Source organism: Maylandia zebra, linkage group LG12, assembly GCF_041146795.1.
Source record: "Maylandia zebra isolate NMK-2024a linkage group LG12, Mzebra_GT3a, whole genome shotgun sequence".
NCBI lineage: Eukaryota > Metazoa > Chordata > Actinopteri > Cichliformes > Cichlidae > Maylandia > Maylandia zebra.
Window position 1 is genome coordinate 29163452 of NC_135178.1, and position 26911 is coordinate 29190362.

The 26911-nt window shown below is 39.6% G+C and overlaps 2 protein-coding genes across 2 annotated transcripts; one reads left to right on the plus strand and one right to left on the minus strand.

The window, feature by feature from the left end:
• Positions 1–4704: 4704 nt before the first annotated feature.
• lipg (lipase, endothelial) lies at positions 4705–10327 on the minus strand. The gene is made up of 10 exons (XM_004546966.6): positions 9725–10327; positions 8616–8806; positions 8224–8403; positions 7366–7477; positions 7055–7273; positions 6690–6932; positions 6362–6482; positions 5700–5927; positions 5495–5599; positions 4705–5385 (listed from the first exon to the last, which is right to left on the minus strand). The coding sequence occupies exons 1-10, from the start codon at positions 9813–9815 to the stop codon at positions 5373–5375; spliced, it is 1503 nt and encodes a 500-aa protein (XP_004547023.1). The 5' UTR covers positions 9816–10327; the 3' UTR covers positions 4705–5372.
• A 3594-nt stretch (positions 10328–13921) lies between these two features.
• LOC101483644 (E3 ubiquitin-protein ligase KCMF1) lies at positions 13922–25845 on the plus strand. Its single transcript, XM_004546965.6, has 7 exons — positions 13922–14135; positions 15901–16068; positions 18579–18718; positions 20145–20246; positions 21958–22138; positions 23362–23680; positions 24085–25845. Exons 1-7 carry the CDS (start codon positions 13937–13939, stop codon positions 24410–24412), a joined length of 1437 nt encoding a protein of 478 aa, XP_004547022.2. The 5' UTR covers positions 13922–13936; the 3' UTR covers positions 24413–25845.
• Positions 25846–26911: the final 1066 nt, after the last annotated feature.

Below are 26911 nucleotides of genomic sequence, written 5' to 3' on the forward strand. Positions count from 1 at the left end.
AAATCTCAATGAAAACAATTTACAAATATTTGCGTTCTCTTCCAGCATTAAAGATATGATCATATGAAGTCCTGTACAGTCCTGTGAAGAACACCACTGCATGTTAATTTGAAAGTAAGTAGAAGCCGGTTGCTGTGCCACATTGCTCCTTGCACTATAAAAGCAGAGGTTTTTGCACTTTGCTGGTCTGGAGCATTCATGTATGACAATACTGCAACATTCCTGGGAGTGGACATTCCATCAAATTTGTCATTTTTAAATACTAGCAGCTAGATGAAGTTTATGTAAAAATAATTTACAGCAACTTTTCTGCAATATCATTTACATTAAAAAGTGTTGCTGTTAATTCATTTACAGTGAGGTTTTGTAAATAAAATTACAGCAGCCATTATCGTAATGCTAATAACCATGTCAATAACTTTGACATTAAACATGTCAATCCTAGTATCTACTACTGTAACCTGAAGATGGCACTAAATGCAAAAAACCAAAGGTCACTAAAATCATAAAAGACAACCTAAAGTCTGGACCACAGTCTTCATAATCCACCTCATAACTACAGTGTCTATGTCACCATAGAAACAAAGATGGTAACGATCTAACACAAATCAGCTTTGTTGTGTTTGCAGTGTCACTTCAGAATGTCAGCTTTCTATCAGGTCAACTGGCAGCAAAAACATAAACAAAAAAAGAGTTATTTGTGTTGTACATTTCAGCAACTTTGTCCATAACCTCTTCTTGAGACACAGTAAGGTAATTGTTTTTTTTTCTGGGGTTGATCTGGGATTTGGTTCAGGGATATCAGAGTTCATTGTCTCTGTGAACCTGCAAGAACACTGTAACAAGAAAAGGGGTTAAAAGCAGTTCAAAAAGTTGCAATGAATGCCCAGTCACAGCTTCCCCTCATTGCTTAGCATAGCACTTGAGAATAATCTTGATTTTCTGTTTGATAAGGTGGGGTGGGAAAATAAAATTTAGCCTATTTCATAACAAACAAACAAAAAAAGTGTCTTTCATACAAGGCAGCAGCTGTAATCAAGTAAATATCCCTCCATCTTCACTTCACTTTGTTGTATTATGGCCAAAAGTGAAAAGAAACTGCAAGTTTGTCACAGGTAAAGTAAAGAATATTTTATGGCTGTCTAATCTAGTTTAACCTGCCAGCCTTTTATTATAGCATCTTCAATGTGTAGACAATTACTTGTTCGGAGATGGTACAGCTTTAGACCCAACTTCACCAACTTTGTAACATCTCCTAGAAAATGTAGCAGATGTCTTCCTTGGAAACAGAGTTAGTACATGTGACCTCAGAGTGCTTTCCGCTCATGCCAGGCTGGCTTGCCAAAACCAGTGAGCCGTCAGCACACTTTGTACCGTAAACCCAGAGAGGTCAACATTCATTTCTGCTCAAAGTGTCTCTAATTGACCACTGTGATGTCATTGAACGCCCTAGAAACAAGGTTAAAGTGGTTCCTCCCTCCTGGCTATAGGGTCATGTGAGGTGAACTCCCCCGCTTCCCACCACCACTCTGTGCTATTGATCGCACTGCAGTCACTGGTATAATGCCAACAACATAACATGTGGCAATGTACGCACAGCCACCCTTTAATCTGCAAGGCACGTGGCTCCAGGGCAACCAACAACACAGGACAGCTCATGTTGTGTTGCTGGGAGAAACTACAGAGCCACTGCTTGCAGGACCTTGCAATAAAAATATTTAGATTTAGATTTTCCAGGACATGCACAAATGAATTACAGCTGGACTGCAAATGTAGGACAGGTTTGCCTAAAACCTATTTTAATCACATTTCTGCTTCAGAGACCAGGCCCCATTTAAACAAGCATACACTGGCGAAATATAAACACACACATAAAGCATGTGGTCTGTGGCTGATTATTCATCTTGTTCTGCTATTTCTTGTTGAGTCTTTTAATTTCATGACAGTAGAACAGCTTTGTATTTAAAAATGACGTGAAATTTGGAAGAGATTCCCCCAAATCCCGCTGACTTTGGTAATCCTCTGACTTTACGTTCAAGGTTGTGAGTGAGAGTTTTTAATAGTTAGAGAGTGGATAAACACAAACTTGGTGCATACATTGATGTTCTCATCCAAATGCCGGGAAACATGCCAACATGCTTAATAAGGTGTTCACTGACATAACATTAACCTGGTACCACTGTCACTGTGATCATGCTTGGTTACATTTCTGCACTTTTGAAGAAACCAGCTTGATATCTGTCACTGCTTAGATGTGACAGATATCAAACCCAGAGAGGGTTTCATATCTGTCACAGCATAATGTGCTTAGCTGCCAAGCACATTATTTTGTTTTGGTGTAGAGGAGAGAAGGTGTATGAGGAAATGAAAAGCAATTTTTCATTTTCTCGCTACTTTAACCAGTTAAAGTGGCTTTGTGAGGTAGTATGTAATCTGCCTGTATGCTTATTTGGAAGGCCATGACCGATGTCAAATAGCTGTGGGGAAGCTGTGTCTGAATGTTTCTGTAACTTATACTTTGTGGAAACAGTATGGATCCAGAACTTTTTCTCAATAGTCCTGTATAAAGTCTCAAAAACATCATTGCAAAACACTCACTGCATGGAAGTGGCTTATTGGGAGTTTCGTGTTCTGAGAATAATGGTTTCAGTTTTGTAAGTGGAAAATCCCCTGAATTGTGGTATTTATTTGACGATATCGGGTACAAGCATGCTAACGTTAAATACATTTCATGGAAATTGTAAACACTTGATACTTTCAGAAACAGAATCTACAGACAAAGATGATAAACTTCAAAGAAAAAGACAATTTCTTTTTTGCTAGTTGGCACGTGCATACACTCACAAGTGCATTATATGGTAGCAGATTCACTTTTCAAGATGACTTTCGTTTGCAAATTTCTCATAACGATGGGTCGTGCAGGAGTTTCAAATGTGCGTGCGAAGTACTTGTTTCGATGCCTTAATCCAAACATGAACAGAAAATATCTGAATTAACAAAACATCAAAGAGAATCCTCAGGTTCAATTGTTTTAAAACTTCTATATCATGGGTTGTTATGGCTCCACCATGGTGATGGTGTGATGGTGAAAATTGGTGGACACAAAATGACAAAACTGACAGTTTTTTATCATTAAATTAAATAAAAATTTAATAAAACATCAGTTTACAAAACACCAAGAAAGCAGAAGTTTAACCACCGCAAGGTTTGTTTGGCATTTTATATTTAACCATCAGAGGTTTTGAAAATGTTCTGTCTGTACTGAGGTTAAGATTCCTTTGCATTTTCATCATTTCTGAATAAGTCAAGATGCCAATAAGTTCCAGTTATAGAAAAGACATGTTTCAAACAGTGACTAAAAGCTAAAGGCTATGGCTTGTTTTCCATTCTGGAGGCAGACGACATTAATGGCATTAAAATACCCTATGACTATGAAACTGGAGTGAGTCACTGAAACAATATTGTGTGGTCAGCTTAGCGTGGTGGTAAAACCAGCTTCATGCCTTTAACCACAGACATTTTCTGAGCAGATGTTTGTTTGTCTTGGTGAAAATGGGTCAGCAGAGTTGTACACAGGCAAAAGTAACCACTGAAGATAGCAATCAGACAGCAGAACAGGAAAACAATTAAAACTTTGACAGAGATAGGAAGTCTTGATATAGATCATACGTAAATAGCTGCCAGGCAGCAGCGACGATCACAAGGACCCATCTCACGTTACATACAGCACATCTGAAGGCATTACTAGACCTAGAAATCTTCAAGTACACTATTTCACACACATCTGTCAGCTTATTACACTCTTTTCCCATGTTTAGTCAAGGCAACCGAGTGATATCAAGGGTCTAAATGTATTCAAAGAATTTCAGTGAAACATCACAGGATAGCAGTTGTGACGTAGATGTTTGTGAAGGAGTAATATGATGGGAAAAAAGTGAGTGAGTGTGTGTGTGTTTGTGTTGCTCCTGCTCCAGTAAATGGATGTCTCATTAAAGACTGGAAAAGCTTGTGGAAGGAACACATCCAGTTGGATATTAACTGCGTGTTGTGTTACAGCAGAATAAAGTGAGTCAACATGTATACAAGAAACAAACAAACAAAAAGAAATTCTGCTCAGCTCAACCTATGCCATGGTTGAACCATGCCACTGTATGCTATGAACCATGAAGTGTCATAGGTTTTCCTGTTTATTCAGAAACTATAGCTTAGAGGAAGCAATGCTGACGTTTCTCCTGACATCTTTCAAGGCCTGAGAAAAAAAACAAATTTTACAAGCAGAGCAGAAATCAGAGTACTACACTGCAAATTTACCCCATGACATTTAGCCATTTCTTCTAGTTTCTCAGAATAGCATCAAACTCCTTTTATAATGAAAGGTGTTCAGCTTATATTTCAAATATAAAGTGAATCCTCACAGGAGGTAACAGGCGCGCTTTAAGTTCAAGCATCAGTTGCAGTGTGAGCTGTAAAAGCATGTTCTCACAAGCAGTAGTGGAGTCTTTTTCAGAAAACATTCACTTTCAGCGTTCTCCTAAAGTTGAGTCATACAGAAATGTCACATGAACATGACAGTGTGACAAATATACATGCTCTGATTACTGAAAAATCAAAGTGAATCTTCAGGTTAAATAGTTTCATCTTCTATGTTGTGAGTAGGCCACAACACCGATTTAATCTTGAAATGATGGACAAGGCACAAGCTGCTACAAACAAAGTGTGAATTTATTTCTCCAAAAGAAACAAATGTATTTACATTATGTACAGACACATCCCCTCAAAAGTAAGTCACATACAGTAACTACACACAAAAGCACAGAAAGGCAGGATCCAATAAGACTGACATCTCCTTCAATTAAACAGTGTATCAGTAATCTCTTTCAGCAGAAAGGCACACTTCACAGGTACAAACACGCACATTAATACACAAATACTGCATCTCGAAGAAACTCATTCAACATGCGCTCCATTATGGGGTGTGCTCTGATAAATAAGGTTGTCTTGCAGTGCTTTCATTTATTCATAAATAAATATTTTAAAAATTGTACAGTACAGTGACTATAACTGCTGGTGTGTCCACTGGCAGAAATCTCTACTTCACTAGTCCACACAGAGGAACTTTCTGTAACTTCTCAGGCAACCCACACAGTTGAGAGTGCCACCACTTCCAGGCTGTGCACCATTTTGCAACCGCCGCATGCTGAGAGAAACCCATCGTTCTTATTTTCAGAAGTCAGTGGAAACCTTCCCCACTTCCCCCTTCACCACGTGCTGATTAAGCCTAAGTGCTCAAATACAGAGGGCACAGCTTCTTCCTGATTCATGTTGGATTCCCCCATGGTGATGGTGCATTGGTTGTTGGGAGAGCCGAATTGTTACATGGGCACCCTGTTGATCAGAAAGAGCAGAATAATTACATACACCATAAACACAACTTTAAGTTACAGGACCAGGTAATGATAAATTTGAATTTTTCCAGTTTTTCAACTTTTCATACCGTTTTCTCGGTTTTGCATCCCAGCCATCAGGGCATTTAATAAAATTGATATATTCCCCTGGAGAGATTTCTGTTTTTGAAGAGTCTTCGGCACAGAAAGCATACCTGTAACACCACAAAGCATCAGTCAGTGTCTGAACAGATTAATTAAAATTAATTCTGCACCATTAAGACTGGCAACTGCAGTTTTGACCCTTCAGCTCACTTTTTCTGTGATTCTCCAGCTTTCACACGCATCCGACGAACTTCAAGCACGGGTTTGGAAGGGTTGGCGTTCCAGCCCCAGAAATTCTTCTTGATGTTTTTCCACATAGAGCTCCAGGAGTCGGATTCTCCTTCCCAACTCAGACGGATCCTGAGCACTTCACCGATCTCTTCCTCGGCAAAAACCAGGAAGGTGTTTGTCATGTTCAGACCAATGGTGTTATCGCGGCTGCACAAGTAGTAAGAAATTTGTTTAAAAAAAAAACCACGTTAAAAGGAAGCTGTGTTTAAGTCCACCATTTTTTAAGATCAAGCATTTGCAACTAAAGTAGACCTCTAAAATAAACAGTCTTCAGAGAGCTGTCATATTGCCCTGGCACGCTTGTATATTTATGAAAACTGCTGTTCGCTTCAGTCTGCCACCAAATTTGTTGTACAGCCCAAGACCACTTTGAAAAAATTCAGAACAAGCACTCGAGTTGAAAATTCTAAATGTATAGAAATAATCTGATTGTTTCTCAGTACAACATTCAGTCAAAAACAACTACCACACTGTGCATACAGAAGGACTGTAACTGAGCCGTTAGCGATTTACACGTTGTCATGTTGAGACATTGTGAAAGAAGACTGGTTTGGCAGGAAGGGTTTAGGTTTTGAACTTACACGTCAACAAACATATCAGCTGTGTCCTTGTGCTCGCCATACAACTTGACATTGAAGATGGGATCAGCATCATCAGACTGTTTTTTGTTGAACACGTGCATCTTCATCTGGTAGTGGTAGCCTTGAACAAAAAGCAAGAGTTAATACTTGATCTAGTGTAGGTGTGTGTACAGTAGTAGTTTACACTGCAACTGTAAAATCATAAAACAAGTTAGATATAGAGGTTAAAGATATGAAAACAGATTGGGTTATAGTACTTGCTTATCACTTTTGCTCTAGGAAGTACACGTCATAACATTTCACACATTTCATTCTTCTTGTATCTCACCTGCGAAAGGTGTGTCAGCCCGGGTTTTCAGATACATTTTACTGTTACGCCTCTTGCGCATTTTTGTGGCATTGTAGCCAATTTTGTTGCAGCGGTTTTTGCGACAGCTCAGGCAGATTCCCTTCTTGAAGCGGTCGGGCCCAGTGCACTGGAAGGCATAGCTCAGGTGCTCCTTGTTCATCAGAGAGTCCACAAACAAGTGCACAGCGCGCTCGTGTTCACACTTCATCACCTCCATGAAATCTAGAAAAGTTGAGTATAGTAGATTATAGTTTAAAGGTCAGTAGGATTCTTTTTCTTCTTTTTTTTTTTTTTTTTTTAAACATAGGGGATACATGCAAAAGTAAAGACTTTCAGCCACTTACTTCCTGCCACTGCCAGCACGTCCCCAAGTCCACAGCCCGGCTGCACGTCACCGCCATTAGGATAGATATCAATGTCCCCAATTGGCTGCTGGATTCCAATGCTCACACCCAAAGCCTCCCGAGTGTATGTGTGCAGAACATCCACAAAGTCGGCATCATCTGGTGAGAGGCGCTTCTCCTTCTCCACGCCCTCAAACATCGGTCCTGCTGGGTCTAGACCTATGAAGAACAAAGATTAGAAAGGTCAAGCAAATGAGGCAACCCTCAAATTAAAGGGCTATTTTTTCTGGCTCATATTACTTCCAACTTACCAGTGATTCTGCCAATGGTCCCTCGTACATGCATTCCTGCGTAGCCTGCCACATGAGCACCTAAACTATAACCAATCAGGTGGACATTCTCCAGAGGGAGCTGGTGCTCATCCTGTTTCAGGAAACAATAAAAAAAAAAATATATAAAGATGTCAGCTGCTGCCACAGTGGCCTACAATGGACAGAGCCTGGATTTCAGCCAATGATGAGTTGTGCCTGCAGCTGAGCCAGGCTCAGTTAACCCGAACAGAATCCACTGATAGTTCCTTCCATGGAGCAGCGCCTCCACCCTCTGTCTCAGTGACACTCTTTGTCTACATTTACAACTACATGGCAAGATGCCTGAACGCTTTCTGAATTGCCTTTTATTTACTGATAAAATTTTGTAACAGTCCCACTGAATGGGAATTGTTGTCTTTGCCTTAGAAGTGCTAAATGCACTGATCTTATTTGGAAATTGGGAAAACGAACCATACAAACAAAAAGGTACTCAAAGCAAAAAAACAAAGTATATTACGCTAAAAAAAAAAAAAAAAGAAAAAAAAAAAGATTTCAGAAATGGAGCAACCATGTTGTACTATATCAGAAGCACAATGTTACACTTTAAGGCTATGATGAAAGCCATTTATACATCAGTTCTGCAAATGAAGCCATTTTGCCTTTGATAAAGTTATGCACGAGTGCACCTTGGTGTCCACTGGGATGTTACAATTAAGTAGTTGCACATCAGTTTTCACTTTCTATAGTTTAAAAAAAAAGAAAAGGCTGAATAGAAACCCACTGAAGCATTACTAATATTTGAATGTTTAGTTTTGGTACTCTGGGTGGGTGGGAGCTTCTTTAAATTACTGTACATACCTGAAGCCAGTTGAGCAGCGCTGCAATATCAAGGCCAACACCATAAGTGTGGTTGACTGCATCAGGGTATAGCTGCTGGGCCCTTGATATCCAATCAACAATCACCACGTTGGCTTCACTTTCACGTTGCATTAATGCAGAGACGAGCTTGTGCATCCAGTGTTCAAACATCCCGCTCATCTAAGAGGAAAGGACAGCAGAAGTCAGTCATTGGTCAGACTGTTAACTATGTAAGCATCTTTCTGCTACCCCCAACAATCAAAAATAAATAGTTAAAACATTTAAGCTTGATTCACTCTGAAGTCAAGAAAGTGACCTAGGAAGCCAAAGAAATAACCTAAACTACACAGATGCTTATTAACAGATAGATATAAATTATCATTCATATGTACCGTCCAGCCATGGATGATGAAGATAGTCTTGGCTGTAGCATTGAAGCCACATTTCTCTAGACAGTCATTCTTGCCAGTTTTCAGGTAGCAGCCCTCCTGCTCCAGATCTAAGCTCTTTCTCATGTTGTACTTGATGATGCCAGCAACAGAGTGGCTGTCTGTTGACAAGTCATTCTGCCCACTGTCTTCACCTGAGGAGAAAAATGCACAATAATAAATATAAAAATTGACTGTTTATATTGTCTTTATTTTCAGCCTTTAGGGGCTGAAAAACTAAATAAACCTGCTTTTGCTGCCAAGATCTGCTCTTGAACAACGGTTAGGTGCAAGCTGGACTCAAGAAGCAGTAAAGTCATCGCTATGCTTCTTCAGTTCATCTTTTTCACAAATCTGCAGCTACAGCTCATAATTATGCCACAACTTAGCATACCTGTCTCAAGCCGGAGATTAAAACGCCTGGTGAAAGAAGCCGACTGTTTCCAAGTTTAAAAATAATTGCAGCCGTGCTTGATTTTAAAGATGTACAGTCCGAATTGGTTTTGAATAGGACTTTTAATTTAGTCTCATTGTGTTACGCTCTTAATGAACCGAATGAAGTCTGGTTTACCCTCGCAGCAAGTAAAGATCAGTTTTAGTTATAGCCAACATCGCACATTGTGTCAAGGAACTTCACAGTGTGCTCAACATGAACTCAACGCCCCAATGGGCCACACAGACCAAAATGATTTCAGCTGAGCTGGGTAATAAAAACGATCTCGTGAAGTCTGCAGTAAAACGCGGATTCAGCAGGACATCTTTCCAAGGGCAGCGCACAGACGTGGCGTTGTGTCCTGGCTCTACTTGAAGACTCCTTCCAAAAAGGACATGTCGCCCTCGTGTCCTTTAAATCCATTCCAGTTTTTCTGCTTTGCTCTGCCCGCCACACTTGTTCAAATGTGTAATTTAGTCTAAAAATGACGCGCATTAATCAAGCGAGACGTGGGAGAATTTTAGGATTTTCTCAGGCGTATGATATATACCCCGCTGTATGCTAGACGTGAGGTTTTCACCCTCTCCCTTTATTTTAGAGAGCAATTAGCGAATGAATAGACAAAAAAGCCATTTCTTACCTTTAAGAACGGCGTTTTCCTCAGTTGCTGATGAAAAAAGCGGATAAGCACATAGTAGGAAAATCCTGATTAAAACGCTTTTATGATTCATTTCTCAGCCACAGATGAGTGTGGACGAAATGAAAGCTTTCTTAGGATATAAAATGTTTTTTGGTAGTACTGCCGGCAACGAGGTGCGCTGGTGAGCGATTGAAATTCAGTGGTAACAAAAGAGCCGGTGATGCGTTTTCGTGTGCGCCTGTTAAGAACCGGCTCCAGAAATGTGTAAGCTGTGAATGAAGCGTGTCATTACAGTTTTAAATAGTTTCTCCTTTCGGTCATCTGATCATCGGCTGATCTATGGCGGATCTTATTGGTCAAGCCCCCATTTGTTTACGTTGAGGGCGTGGAAAGGTTGAATGAATCGTAGTAGCCTATCTCACTTTAACCCTTAAAGGGTGTATAGGCGTCAGACGCAATTAATTGTTTTGTATTGGTCTGAAGATCATACAATTCCCGTCTTTGTTTTCTTACCGGACAGATGAGGGTAAAAAATAGGCAACATATGACAAAAGACGCGAAAGGAATATGCAGACAAAAATTCAAGAAAACTCCGAGACACCCAAAGAGAATGCGAAAATACGCTTTCTTTCTTTTTTAAATTATTTTTTATGTTTTGCTCATCCAGAGAGCACTTCAAATAGAAATGTTCCAGGAATCCAGGAGGCGCTCCTTCTCAAAAAAGAAACAAGCAAACAAAAACCAAAAAACAGTTGAACGCTGAAAGACGCACTGAAACGAGACGGCGTTTTTACAATACCAACATTAAAAAAAAATCCAGTCATACAAAGAATATCCAATGGGAGCTCTTATAGGAATATTTAAAAGGCTGCTGGTTGTATGGAGAAGGAAGGGGTCTCTCTCCCCCTGCCTGGCATGCTGCCAAATCATCAGCTTAGCTCGCAAGCCAGTTTCAGTTGATGAGACGAAGAATGGGTGCACTCACGCAAAGGTCCCTGTTAAAGTGACACCACTGTTTTTTGTGTGCACACGTCACCAGCTGGAAGTGTCATCTGCTACCCCAACAGCGCCTGATACCTGACATCTAAAAAAGTTTTTACGCATCTCTGCAAATAGTTACAGCGCAATTTCTTATGTTTTATTTTGCTTTTTTCACTACCTTAAGGCACTATAACTACACAGATCCTATCTGTCTGTCTGTCTGTCTGTCTGTCTGTCTGTCTGTCTAAGATGTCACTGCGTGTGTAATCTATCACATCGTGCAATCAAATGAGGGTACACACAGTACAGCTTTACGTTAATGAAAAACTAACAATGAGCCATCAGTGCACTGAAACAAGCAGTGATGGAAATGCCAATAACCCATATCCTTCATAGTGCTTCACTGCACAAATTGACCAAGAAATTATGTCCTTTTTGAATTTTTTTTTTACAATTTTGAAAAAAATCAGAAGACACACTAAAATGTATTCTTGAATGGAGGAGCGTGACACTGTGTGACAAAGGGCAGTCCAAAGTAACTTTTCGTATTTTTAACACCCATTTATATAAAAATGTATAGGAAAGTATATGTTTTGATTTCAGTAGGGCACTAAAGTTCAAGTGATAAGATGAGACAATGCACCTGACTGACTCAATACTACATTACTTGATCCCCTGAGGGTTCCAGGTGCCTTTCAAAACATTCAAGGTTGCCTTATAACAAAAAAAATTCACTGTCTTTGTGAGTCGTAAATTGAGGAGTAAACCTGGAGGTGGCAAAGCTGAAGATGCTAAGATTTCACCTGAAAATGACCAGAATGTACAGGATCAGAAATGATTATATCAGAGGGCTATAGCTTAAGTTGAGCGCTTTGATGACAAAGTTAAAAAGACAAGGCCAAAATGGTCTGAAGTTTAGGAGCAGAATCTTGTATTGGATGCGTTCGGGAATGGGGAGCCAGCAACGCTGGATGTGAATAGATATAATATGATTGGTGGACTTCAGGTGCATGTGATGAGTCTGGCTGGAATTATGTTGTTAAGTTGTTTGGTAAGACTGGAGACATAGATATGCAGATCTGCAAAGTATTTATTTACTTTCCAAGCCCATATACTGTGCTAATATAGGTATCACACTGTGCTGTGTGAGATCTATGTGGAAAAAAAGGCGTGGGTCAGATGATTACCTCTGTGACGTCTGTGCATGTTTGGAAACTTTCCAGTAGTAGAGCATTGCCCTGTGTTCTTTCACCTCTGGCAAATAAGTAAATATGAGATACAATTTCATGGGGTATTATAGAGTTCCCCAAGGTGTTTGAGGTCTAAAACTAAACATTTCTCTGTATGCTGTGGAAATAATAAAATTAGAAAGATTGTAGTTTAGAGGTCAACATATGTTTTACCAGATAAACTTATTTTTTTCTGCTTCTTATTAAAAATTTAAAAAAAAGAAAAGAAAAGCTTGTGGACTTCCCAGAATCAAGCTGATGTTGGACATTTGCGTCAAATTTAAAATAGCTTTGCATGCACAATTAAAGTTATTCTTTCCATCCACATACCTCAGCAAGCTGCCAAATGTGTGAGCCAGTTTGATTCTGCACTTTGCTGACCTGTCTTGATTTCGCTCTACAAGGTCTGCCTGGCAAGAAGCAACAATGAGGCACTGTGAAATACAAAAATAATCAGCAGTTCTCCAGTATAATTTAAACATCTTCATCTAGTGCAGCCGTTACTCCTTCCTTAAATTACTGTCAAAAACTTCAATTTTGAGCCATGAAGTTAGAACAAAGCTTGCAGTGTTGGCAGACCACTGAGATGACATCCTGGCAGCAGCAGCTTCTCAGCAGAACTCACACACAAAGCTTTTAGATGTCTCAGTCTTGGTGTGTTGAATAAAAATAAATGACTAAATAACAAACTTCCAAGATTAAATACCTTTTGACGTTATGTGTGGTCATCCTTGGTTTGGTCTGGGGAGTAGATCCCTTTAGAGTTGCATCAGGAACAACACCTGGTGTATAAACGTCTGCCAAATCATCATGCTGAGCAACCCGCTGTGGTGACCATTTGTGAATAAGGGAGCATCTGACAGTAGCTGACATGATCAAATCAAGCCTCCCAACTAATATTGTATGGGCACCCACCAAACAAGCTTTGGCACCAGGACAGGGATGTATGATCTCAATTCAATTCTTTATTTATTTGTCACATGTAGTTATAACTAGTACAACACACAGTGAAATGTTTTTTCCGGCTAAAAAGTACTCCCCCCCCGACTGTGCATCTTACTAAACTTATAATAAAAAATATCTATATAAAAGTATAAAAATGTATAATATCGTGCAAAATATTACGCTGTAATAGTTAAGAGCTATAGTGTACGTATTTACATAAATACAGATGTATATGATAAAGTACAAATAAAAATAAGGATAAAACTCAAAGGAAAATTATATACTGTGTATGGAATTGTCCATCATGTTGTCCGATTTGTGTTTTGATTGAGGAGTCTCACTGTTTGTGGGTAAAAACTCCTCCTGAACCTTTCAGTTCTTGTTTTCAGGCTACAGAGGCGTTTCCCTGACCTCAGTGGCCTGAACAGTTTGTAAGCAGGATGGCTGGAGTCGTTAGTGATCCTGATGGCCCGGGATCTGGGGGCGTTGGAAGAGGATCCTTTGAGATTTGGATCTGGTTTGGTGGGAGCAGATTATTCCACCTGATATCCTGACCCAGCATAACATTTCATTGTAAGGCAATGATGAAAATTCACCTAATCTGTCAGTTATTCTAATGCTGTGGCTGTTTGATGATGCTAAAAATTAAATAAAGTGGGTAGAACTGGAATGAGCAATAATTAGAGGTCACGACACCTCATCTGCATCCATCTCAAACTATCCCTAACACCCAGTCATCTGTCACACCAACCCGCTCAATGTTGTCCTTTACTACATTCATGAACCTGCTCAACCGGAGCTCTTCCTCACTTTAATCCCGTCCTTCCTGGTCACACAATGAAAATCTCATTATCTTCAACTGTTCCAACTCCAGTTGCACCTCCTGTTTAATGATTTAAAAAACACTTGTGAGAATTTTCAATGCTGAAATTCACGGTAAATTAAAAAAGTGAGAACTAAGGTCACTATAGTTCATCCACAAGCGACCCAAAGCAGCATTTGTGGTAAAAAAAAAAATAAAATGGAACAACAGCGCCACCGTGTGCATGGAGTGACAATGCACTGGACAGTGACACAGCAGGAGGCGGAGGGAGAAGGAGAGGGAGGGGGCAGCGAGCCAGACCGGATCCTTCATGAGGGAAGAGGCCAGGGAGAGCCAGCCAGCCCCGGCTTCTCTTCTCTTCACTCATATTATTTTGCATTGCAAGGCGAAGGAGCCCGAGCAAGGGGCTGCGCTAGGATGTCCCGTCATGAAGGTAAGAAGGTGCTTTAGCACGGAGGTGGAAGCAGAGACGGGATTTGCGATTAAAAACGATGACAGCTCACCGCTAGCTAATGTTAGCTAGCCGAGAATTCCTTAGTTTGCAGCTCATCCTAGCTAACGTAGGCTAGTGTTAGCAGCGAGGTTGCAGTGAAATTTCGTGGGGGCACATTATGGCTGCCGGGAGAATTGGTGTCTAATCATAACGGACTCTTGGAGTTGGTCTTCTCTCTTCAGAACATATGCACTACTCTGTTTTAACTGACCAAAACAACGCTGACATATAAGCGGAAGGAGCTCCGTATCTTTAGCTAAGTGTGCTAGCTAGCCTGGGAGATGGGTAATGTAGGTTAACCTTAACGAGCCGGGGAGCGAGGGGAGTGTCGAGAATAGGAAACAGAAGCGTGGAACGCGACCCAGATGGCGTTATGGGTTTGAAACTTGTATGTCGTAAACGTTAGCTAGTTTCAGCCTCCTTCCTGGTCATTGCTGGCCTGCTGAATCAAGTTTCGCAAGCTAACATTTAGCAAACTAACATTCACGTCGTCCTTGTGGCCAACCTTGTTAGTTATTAGTGTTGAGTAGATGTCTTGCAGTGTTGTTAGAAGACGTTTCTGATCACAAACCGGCAAAAAATTGACTTGGGTAAAGTCTACCATTGATGACTTGCCTGTGAGCTAAGAGTTAAGTTGTTAAATTGTTAGCCGGTTGCGAAGGTTAGGCCGGGCGGCCTTTACATGCCATGCCTGTGTTGTTGTTGTTTTTAACTTTGCTGTCAGTCAAGGTGTTTGTGCCTGAGTTATATCATGAAGGGGTTACCGTTATCACACTCGTTTATATACCTTTTTACAGCTTCATAGTTATGAATGGAGATATTAGGGGGGGTTACACAAACCAGTGTCATGCCATGCGTACACTGTGTCTGTACGACTGTCGTAGTCAATCAAAAAGTGCCCGGACTTGACCACAGTCCATCTCACATGGCGCATTACATGTATGTAGGTACTGAAATGAAGACAGTGGTAATTAGTAATTCACTGTTGTGAATGTAGTTTTTACTTAAACATTGATGGGACTTGGACTAAGTGTAACACAGTAACACTTTATTTATAAATTGTGCAATAAATAAACACTTGTAAGGAACACAGCCAAAAATCTACTCCAAGTCACCTATGCCCACCACAACACAAGCAAATATTGAACAAAACGCTTAGCCAACTACAACAAAACAAATGCACAAGAAAGTAATGCAATCCAGTATGTTACCACAAGAGTCGACTTCTCTCAAAGTCCCAGTTCAGACTAAACAGTGCTGTCTGTGCACTTAATATTTATTATAAATTATCTTAATGAACATTGAATTATCTCGATTGTGTTAGTTTTAATGTTGAGGCAGGAATTCTGCAGCGATCTGCGATATTCTGGCTCAGGACTGAAAAATCAACTGAATATCCATTACTTTAAAATCTTCCAACCAGACAATATGTAGTGGTAATGTTTCTGTAAATTTCCAATGTAGGTATGTTTTGAATATTATTCACTGCAGTTTAACTGAAGTGGACATACAAGGAAAAAAATATCAGTTGTAATCCAGTGAACCTAATGGTATCAGAGAAACTGTGATAAATTGTATCCAGTAATAAATCTGGCAATCCTCAAAAGATGAAGTTTTCAATTACTTGATTTTGAAAATTAATTAAAGTTGATTAACTGTCACATCTTCTAACTTTTCTCTCTTCTGTTCTCCTGTCTTCACTCAGGTGTGAGCTGTGATGCATGTTTAAAGGGTAACTTCAGAGGACGACGTTACAAATGTTTAATTTGCTACGACTATGATCTTTGCGCATCGTGCTACGAGAGCGGTGCAACTACAACCAGACACACGACAGAGCATCCCATGCAGTGTATATTAACCCGCGTTGACTTTGGTAAGTAAAGATGATATGCATGTCATCCATGTCAACAGACAGTCAGCTAAAAACCAGGAATGAGAATGGAGTGTAGTTGAATTTATGAACATTTCTCCATTAGTTGAAATACTGAGCCTCAAATTACAGACACAGTGCCTGTAAGCCAGTTCTCATAGAGGGTAATTGCCTGTTGTATTTCACTGTCGAGTCAACTGAGGGACTGTAAACTGTCAAGCAATCAAACATGAATTTATCAGCTGTTAAAGAGGGATGATGTGTGCTCATATGGTGTGTTGAGTGATAGTCCAGGTATGGGCCAGGTGTATGAGGGAAGGGGAGGGGGGGTGACAAAAGATGGAGAAATTATGAGCTGTTTTCAAACTTGGTGCAGTGGTATTTTTTTTTTCCTTTAAAATGTGACAAATGCTAAAGAACTGAATTGTCTTGGGATGGTCACGACTGCCAGTTAGGGCAGAGCGGTAATACTGGCAGTGTTTTGTTGTTGTTTTTTTTGTTTTTGTTTTTTTTAATTTTATAAACCTCCCTTCACTAGATTTTATAAGATTGCAAAAGTGCAATGTCGTATGTTATCTTTTCCTGGCACTGGCTTTTGTTTTCAGATGGGAAGGCTGCTCCCAAATGGCTTAACAGTGATGGATTTGACTCAGCCTGAGGAGTTTTTGGGAGTGTGTTGTTGGCCTTCTGGGTTTGATTTATCACTGCATAACTGGAATATTTTATATTGGCAGCAGTAAGGATTAAACTTCTCCAAATCTTTTAATATTCTTAATTCTTTAATTAAGCATTCGGGTAAGCGTGGTACAATCCAAATTTCTTTCGATTAAATGGGCCATTTGTCTTCCTTTTGGACGACTGCTTCTGTTATTACTTCTTGTCTTGATGTTGTGAAATATGTTACCGTTCAGCTTTTCACACATTGAAGATGCTCTTTTTCAGCCTGGTGAAAAAACAAATACAAACAGCAACTGTTGCTGAAAACACAACAGAAGGTGCAAGCTTAATAAGAGGTTTTCTTTTTTTTGGCAGTGATATTTTATTGACTTTTTGCAAGCATTTTCAGTGAGCCTGCTGGTTTTCCACCAACTGAGCTATGTCTAAAAAAAAAATAATTGATGATTAGAATTCTTTTGATTATTTGGGGAAATGAGACCCCTGCCATGAGTTGTTGTCATACATGTAGCTAGTAATAGGTGATTTCTTTCTCTTTAAAAAAAAAAAGCGATGTGAAAGAAAAGGTGTGCTATAAATTGGTCTCTGTGAAATGCAGCTTTTCTCAGCACCTCTATAGAACTATTCAGGGTATGTGAACATTAAAATTTTCTGGTTTTAGCGTTGTGCTCAGTTTCTTTTTCTTTTTTTCAGAGCTGAAACTTTCACACCAGGTCTAGAGTCAAATCAAGATGGTGTTTTGTTTTTTTTTCCCCCACAGATGTTTGTAAAGACCAAATTTAAAAAAGGAAAAAAAAAAGCTTCCATAATCAAGAAAAAGCGATGACTTATTTGCATTCAAATAATAATTCAAATATTTGCATCATTGCCAGTCTAACACAGGGCTAACACAGAGACAGGCTACCACACGCACATTAACACCTTCAGCCAATTTGTTTAACGTGCTGCTGCCCAATTCAGCCCAGTGATGGTTTTTCTTCCACTCAGTTTTTGAGTTTACCTGCAAATCAAACTGCCTAAAGCAGCTCAGAAGTACCTTTTTTTATTTTTTTATTTTTATTATTTAACCTATGCTCACATTAAGGAAGAATTTGAAGTAGCAGTGGTGTTGCTGGACAACACAAGTGTTGATTTTTAAAAAGATGGTATTATGGACTGTAGAATGAATATAGATGAGCATGCATCTATAAATGCATGTTTTCATTGCTTTTCATTGATTATCCCTGAAGACTCGTGGCAAGGAACACATCTTTAAATTTTTTAGTTCAATAAATATCGGATCTTTAAGTTTATGATTAGTTGTGTTAAACAGTTGACATTAACCAATATTAATCAAGGTTTATAGATTAATGAATATTAACTGTAATAAACACCATTTTGAGGGGGGAGGGGGTTTGTTATTTGCGAGTGTTAACTATGAAAGTAGGAAAAGTGAAATTTGCACTTATATTTAACTCAAACATAACCCCAAAGTTAATGCTAATGTTGTTGTATGTGTTTTTTCTGTTGTTGTTGGTGGGTTTTGTTGTTGTTTTGTTTTTTTAAACAACTAATGGAGTGCTGAGTAGATCTCTCATTAGGAGCTAAATGTTCTTCTTAAATGGACTGTTGTAGTTTGTAACTATGTCTGTAGATGGCCTACTTGCTGATGGTTTCATGTGCATGGGTTTATTTATGTTTCCTGGTATATGTAAAGGGTAAAAATACTGTAGTTAACAGAGTATCTTTAATTGTGTTTACATTTTATAGCATACTTGTAGCTTTAACTTAAACTCTTGCATTTAAATGTTGCTACATAACTGACACTACATGGAATGTGGGTGTTTATTCCCTCCCAGACTTGTACTATGGTGGTGAAGCCTTCTCGGTGGAGCAGCCCCAAGCCTTCACATGTCCCTACTGTGGCAGAATGGGCTACACAGAGATGTCCCTGCAGGAGCATGTGGCTGCAGAGCATACAGAGACCTCCACAGAAGTGGTAAGTTGGTGCTCCATGAAATTAAACTTGATGTTTGTGCAGATATTAACAGCTGCATTTCCTTCAATATTATCTTAACTAAGCAAACTGAATCAGTGTCTGAGTGGGCCTCACATTGCAGGATCTTGTTGGGTTTGTCAGCATGCATTTATGTCATATTTATTGTCTTGGTTCACAGTATTATTGTTGAAAGTCCTTGAGTCAGTTTCTGAGTCTGAAATAAGAATCAAATTGCAAGTCATGGCAGACTTTGCAGCTCTATTTATAGCTTATTCTTTTTGTACAGTCAACAAAAACACCACCACCACTGGCTTATACAGCTGAGACTGCACGTGAGCTTTCCAAGCTGTTGACTTAAAATGATTTTTCAGTTATGGCTTTATATTTGTTTTCTCATTCTAATAAGGGGAGAACTAGTTTTCTATGTGTGCAATTTGTGAGAAAGGCGCACGAGCAGACAGGGAGACTGAGAAAGTACCGGGGAGGCACAATCTGTCCAGGAACACCAGATGAAAGTTAGTATATTAATTGTTAAAAGTCATACAGTCCCCTTAGATACCATATAAGGCCAAGAACATATGTAGCTAAAGGCGTTCTCAATAAGTTTTTATTCGAAAATGAATGAAATTTAACAGTATGTCTTCCCCACAGGTGCAGACAGCCATTGTGTAAAAACACTGTTAATGTCTCCTTATGTTTGCAAGTGACACAAAATCCTTGTTCTTTGAATATATGAGGAATTGCCTACCTGCTCTGGTTAAATCAACACTGCAGCTTAGCTTGGATAATTTGAATTTTCTTCCTTTTTAAATGTACAAACAAAAATTTATCACATTGTGGAAATTTCTAATGTGATTACATTAGAAAAAATTGTGAAAAACATTTCCCTGGGGAAAAAATGACAGCATTGAATAAACAGATTTTTATAGATAAATTTTAAAGATAAATATCACTTAACAAGTGAGGAAGATGGAACTGTGAACGATTAGCTGCCATTCTTTCTGTCATGAAACTCTCCCATAGATATCTCTCATTATAAAGTCTCAGGTGTCAGTTCCTGTCAGATGACGGCGTGAGAAAGCACAGCAGGTATCAGTCTGTCACTACTGCAGAAAATTGGCATTGAAATAGTAGTCAGAGTTTACAAGGTATTAAAATATTGATGTTTTTATTAATGTCATTGTTACAGCCAGTGCTGTGCAGCATTCTGATGTTTTGATGGCAGTCTGTGCCTTTTAAATTAATTTCTGTTGGATATATTCCTTTCACATGCAGGTTTCACTTTACTGATATTACATTTCTTCGTGTTTAAGCACAGTGTTTGTTTAAGAGGATTTAATACCTCGTGGTGAATGTTGAGTGTGAGGTGAAGTGTGTGTGTGTGTTGTGAAAACTAATGTGCACACTCTGTTTTTCTGTCATTTAGATCTGCCCCATATGTGCAGCACTTCCTGGTGGTGACCCAAATCATGTGACAGATGACTTTGCTGCTCATCTAACACTTGAACACAGAGCACCCAGAGACTTGATATCCTTTTCAAGTACTTTAAGTACCATCTCTGCAGATATGAAGTGACATTAGCTGCATTTTATGCTTTGTGAAAGAAATGCTGAGTTTCATGTCATTGAACTAGCCTTGTCTATTTAAAGATCATTGCAACAAGGAGGCATCTGTTCAGTGGAACTGACATTTGTTGATATTTTGCTTACAGTATTAAAGCCTACTCTGCATGACAAGCCATTTTAACATTAACATTTTATTTATGTTAATAAAATCTTTAGCAGTTTGCTGGTGATCTGGTGCATAGACAATGCACGACAGTGAAGGCACATGGACTAATTATCATGCCTCAAAAACAAAAATATGAACACATGATTAAGTGGTAAATTAATAGCATGAGGAAATGTGGCTAAAACAGATCAGTGGCACTTGTGTTTTCAGCTTTTTTCCCTTCTTTTTTGTTATTTGGCTGTTTCAGGTTGTCATAGGGGTTTCCACTGATTTTGATGCCTAGTGGCATTGTCATTGATATTTGCTCAGGATTTATCAATACAATCTGGATCCTTATTGATACTGATATTGTAAATACTGTACTGTTTTCCTCTACTGGTTACTTTTATTATTTCTCATTATATATAAATCCATGGAGCCAAAAGCTGCAGTTTTTTTCTACTCTTGGCTCTGTAAGATGCCAGAAAAGAGATGAAGAAAAAAGTGCTGATGGACAGAAACATTACAGTAGACTTGTTTTATGAAAGAGGAAAAAAATGTATAATGGAAACACTGATTTGCATTGTTTTATCACCTGATTTAGATTTTTGTTGATGATATAACTGCAGAAGGCAGTAACATGTTAGTGGTTCAGAAATCAGTGCAGGAAATAAGACCTGAGTATTTCATTCACTTAAGCATTATCTGGGAAATTTCTCTACTCAAAAAAAAATTAAGTAGTCTTAGGAGTGCTCTTATCTGATCCGTTACTTGATTGCTATTAAACTTTGCATAAACCCAAGGCTCTGTCAAGGCGTTTTAACTAATTAGATTCCAGACATGCATGCTTATCTCCTTCATTCCTTTGAGGATAAAAATGCAGACACATTGTAACTTAAATGAGTAAATGACCACTTGTGCAAAGGTTAAAGAAGCTTCACCTCCTCCCAAAAAAGGGACATTCATTAAATTGAGCTAATTGTCTAAATGGCTAAAATGTGATTGTCTACTTAGCCTGTCAGAAATCAGCTGAAAAGCACACTCGTGAATAGACTCGGACTGACAACAGCAGTCTGGCTGCCTATTTATAGCGTACTTTGAATGGGTGCAGTGAAGAAAACCACAAATGCAAAAATATAGTTGAATGAAACGTAGCTCAAACAAGTCCTTTGACAGCTTCACTGACAGAGCCATAACTTTTGATTGTGAGTCAGCAAAGTTCTTTGTCTTCTGTGTTTATGTTGACATGAGAGCTTTATGCAGGTATTGATTGCAGATGGCTCATTAAAAGTCCTGGGAAGCATTTAGAGGCGTGGCAGCGATAGTTTTGAGCTACATCTCGCTTATTAACTGTTCGTTTTTTAAAAAGCAATTTTATAAGCAAGAAATATCTGTTATTCACAATCAGGCACATTTTGAGGTTTATGGATTATTTTTAATTGTACTTTTTTTTTATTATTCATTAATTTTTGACTTTTAGTTGTATCAATATTATGCTCTTGTTTTGTTCCTTGACGGCAAGCATCACGATGAGTCCAGTGGCGTGCGGCATGTGAGGAGGATGTTTCACCCCGGGCGCGGGTTAGGGGGCCCGCGAGCCCGCAGGTCTAACATGCATTTCACCAGCAGCACCACAGGGGGGCTTTCCACCAGTCAGAGTTCATCACAGAGCTCCAACTACAGCAGAGAGGCCATGGACCCCATAGCAGGTTAGTCACACATACACTCAAAAAACCTTTTTTTTTAAATTTTTTTTACTGGATTCAGGAAGTGCCTGATGATTTCTTCAGTATGAGTGTATGCAAGAACGGTTCAATAAAGTACCCAAGCCATTTCAGGGTAATTTTTAGTTCCTCTTCCATGATAGGTAATCTCCCAGCACGACAGTAAACGATGAGTGACGTATGTTGCGCTGACTTGAAATGTAAATGCCGCACCAGAAAGTGTTATTTAAAAAAAACAAAACAAAACAAAAAACGGGGAAAATATCCTGGTAGCTCTGTAAACGATGGGTTTTAACTTTACGAAAACCCTTGGAAATCCAGGCTTTATTGAGCTTAACTTTAGTACATTTGATGCAGTTTTTAAATAGTCTGAACCCACCAACCAGTAATGTCACCTCACCAAGGTTCAAATGCTGCTTCCCAGTGTGTAGTTTTCCCTTAGTCCCCAGTCCCAAAGCACCTGTTATTACAGGCTTCCTGTGGGGCACATAATTGTAGAGCAAGAAGCTGCAGAGCCAGGTGCAAGTCAGACAACAAATTATTACAGTAAGACACTAAAGGATTAATTTATCTTTATTGTTATATGCATTATCATATAGGTCTGACAGGGAAAGAAAAAGTGCGCTCAATACTAAATCAGGTGTAGCATGTTTATTAGGTTTTCTTTAGTATATTTTCCTCCTCACAAAAAAGGGTAAGCTAACTGCTGTAGCTTGGGTATTACAAACCATTGCTACTTGTGTCTGCATGTACTTAAGTGTTGTGTAGATGGTAAAGAAATGTGTGGGTAGAGTTGTTGCTGTAGCAATTCCTTGATTATCCTGTTCCCAATTTGAATCTGGTTCAGTGCTTGGCATTCGTCATGTCAGCTCCAGCTGTGCCATAATGAGGGACCCTGTTCAGTCTGCCTCACACACGGGTACCAGCCGCCTCTCTAATGACCCACTATACCTGCTGAGCCCTTGATCCAGCTCATCGAGTTTTAGCCCTGAAAATCACATTTGTCTTTTGATTTGGTGTGCTGGTGACAGTATAACTAATCAGTGCATATTTTGAGGGATAAAACGCTTGATCGACTTGATATATTATTTTGAAAATAATAAAATATTGCTATCTTTTAAAGAAATGTATTATTGAGCTATCATCTGTAGTTAGTATGATCAGCTTTAATGCTTTACACTGACCACTGTTGTTTTCTGTTCCTCCAGAGCTTCTGTCTCAGTTGTCGGGGGTACGGCGTTCAGCAGGAGGTCAGCTCAGCTCGGGCCCGTCTGCCTCCCAGCTCCAGCAGCTTCAGATGCAACTCCAGCTGGAACGCCAGCAGGCCCAGGCAGCACGTCAACAGCTGGAGACTGCCCGAAATGCCACCAGAGGTGGCGGCCGAGCCAATGCTATTCTAAATACCAATTCAGCCACTGCAAACCCCAACCCAAGCGCCAACCATAATACCAACCCAAGCCCTAACCCGGGCCCACCCGAGCCCAACACACAGCATACTGCACATAGCTCCCAGTTTCTACTCAGCAGGTGTGCCAGTTTTAAATGTTTTTATTTTCAAGTCTCTTTTGTTTTTCTTTTTTAAATGTATTTTACTTATTACCTGTGTTTAGAAATTCTTTCTGTGCAGAGAACGTGGAAATTGAGTGGAAAAATTAGCAACAACCACGTGCATGCTCGTTTGAGTATGTATGTGTGATCCACTCATTGGTTCACAGCTTAACATGTGATCAGAAACTCCTTTTAAATCTTAGTTTAAGGCAGTTATCTGCAAGCATTACGTTTGGCCCCTTTGTGGAAATTTAAAAACCTCTAAATCTTGTGTCCAGTAGTAGACGTTTTGGATTTTTCAGTGCGGAATAAGTAGTTACAGGATTTTTATGTTACAAATAAATTTCTTATTCTCATCACTCCTTCTGTCTCTCTCTGTGCAGGCTGAACGAACCACGGCTGTCTGAGGCAGAGCGCCAGGCGTGTGAGGCCCAGTGGGCCGACAGGAGCCTGTTCGTGACGGAGCTGCTGCTGTCCACACTGTTACCAGACGAGGACGCCTCAGCCTCCTCCTCCGAGGACGAGGATGACTGTCACGGTTCGTTGCGGAATTTCGCTGACTTCGAGGCCATGGGTTGTGTTGAGGTCATGACCTTAGACGTGGCGCTGGAGAACCTCAACCTGAAGGAGACGACCCCAGCTACCAAGACGACGAAGACGACAACTAAAACGGCACCAACGAAGAAAGAGCCTCCTCCGCCGCCTCTTTGATGACATGGCCCTTCCCTCCCCTCAAAACCACCATTGTAACTGGCTGACTGCGGCGTCAGTCCAACTGCCAATGGATGACAAAAAGACTGCAGTTCTTCTTGGCTTTTTTTTTTTTTTTTTTTTTCCTCTCAGTGATCATCTGTCAATGATCATGTCATTTCAGCTCTGTTGCTCCCCACTCCACCCCATGTTTTATGTTGTCCATTGAATAAAAGTAGTGAGACGAGAGAATGTGAAAGCAAGAGTGGTGGCTGCGTGAGAGAAAGGAAAAATAACTATATAAATATATTATAGAAAAATCTATATGAAAGTTGATAATCAAATCCACATAACCCGTGTTTCCTTTAGCAGATGAGTAAAGCGTAGTTAGCCATTTTAAGAGAAACTTGTCACACACTCCACTCACCAAGGGAGAGGAGCAGACAGAAGCCTCTCTGGTAAAAACGCTGCTGTGTATTTATAGTTATAAATTAAAGAAGTGCTTGGATGGTTTACCACAACTTAAGCATGAGCTTAAATCACCATGTGCCCATTTTTAACTGCACAGTCACTAGACGGGGAGGTCTTTCTCTTTTTGTTCGTACACCTGAGTAACTGTACATTAATGGTGCTGAGTGCCGCATCGCCGGCACTTCACCGCACACACTAGACACACACACGAACACAGACTGATGACGGCGTTTGGTTACCTTCAAGTCCAATCTCACCCTCCTCCCTCCCCTTTGTGTGACATTACCTGTGTTGGGTCATGTGACCTTGCTTTCTATAAACTGTGGGCACTTTGGTTTTGAATTGCATATCCAGTGTCCATTTGTGTACACTACAGATGCTCTACATAAAAGCGATACACAACTTGGAGGCAACCAGAGATGAAACTATCTCAGTGTGACCGTTTTCAGGCCTTTTCTAACATGGAAGAAACGCGACCCTGTTCTTCATGTGGTTGTTTTTTTTTTTGTTTTGTTTTTCGTTTTTCATCTTCTCCCTCCTTTCTCTCTTAATGAAGATCAGATGCTACTTTCTCAAGCTTCCAGTGATCTGAGATTAATCTTCTCTCCATTACTCATGAATGCAAAGATTACTCATCATGTGACTTGAAGGAGAGAATCCTGTATTGCTCTTTCCATTAATTTCTCTCACTCAAAACGATCTTTGTATGCCTCCACTGCTACCTGAGGAAATGCAATGTATGTTTTTTGGCTTATCAAAGAAGCCAAATCACAGGGTAAACCTTTCAGTTTGGAGGACAATAAAAAATGTTTTTGGATGGAAATGAACTAACTCAATCCTGCTCTCTGGTTTGTTTGTTTGGTTTTTTTACTTTCTTTCTTTTTTTTTTTTTTCTCTCAGTTGCTAACTTCTTGGCGAGCATGTACAGAACATGGTTACAAGAAAAAGAATAAACGCCTATCTTACAGGTCAAGGCATTCTCAGTTGGTCTTCTCCTGTCCTCATTCACAGCAGCAGATTGACACACTGGACTAAACTGAGTGTGGGTTATTTTTTTAATAACAAAAAGATTTCACCTTGAGTTCTGACATCGTGTAACTCACAAAGAGTGAGGCACATCTGTCAGTGTGGAATGGCTTTTATTACTGAGCTCTCTCTGACAGAAATGAGAACAAGGGTATGAGTCTCTTCGGTTATCCTTGAGATTATAGTGGCGCTAATGAACTTTTGGTTTTATGCCCTGGTTTTTGACTTGCAGGCCAGCTCGGCTGTTCTTGTATTTTCACAGTTAAATTAAGTTTGGGAGAAATAAACAGCATGATAATCTCAAATTTACAAAAATCATCTTTGTAAAAGTTGATTTCCTTGACAACCACTGGACTAACTTGGGTCATTAAAATGTAGTGGAAACTTACCTGGGGAAAATTTCCACAGTTTTTCTGTGCACAGTTAGGAAAAAAAACAACACATTAACTATTAAAGGCACAAATACTCCAGTGTTTTTTTTTGCTCACATTATGGCAGCTGCACTTTCCTCCTCACATGAACACGCACAAATCCAGACGAATATCTGTTATGCTTCACTGTGAACTTATGCAAATCTGAACACGAACGGCACATGAATACCAATATAGAACAAAAATAGCCGTATCTCCGGCCTGTCTGCCATGTGTCATGTGAGCAGACCATCTAGGGCCAAAGAATCTCAAACATCAATGGAACAGTGGACAATATGTCTGGAATAACACACAAAATAAACACGTCTTGGTTTTTAAAGCACATAGAAACAAAGGTTAAGAATGACACCTAAATATAATGACGTCACTGCTGCAGAATGGAACAGTGGACAATTTTAGCATCTACAAATTCCAATCGATGGCAATGGCAGGACTGGGACTTTTTAAGAATCATGTAGTTGAAAATTAAGGCTAATTTTTTACAGCTTTACTGAAAAGACTGCAAGGTCTTTTGTGAAATACTTTCATCATCGTCATCTGGAGACATACCGCGTTTCAAGAACAACTTGAAAACAAGGTCTTTATAGAAAAT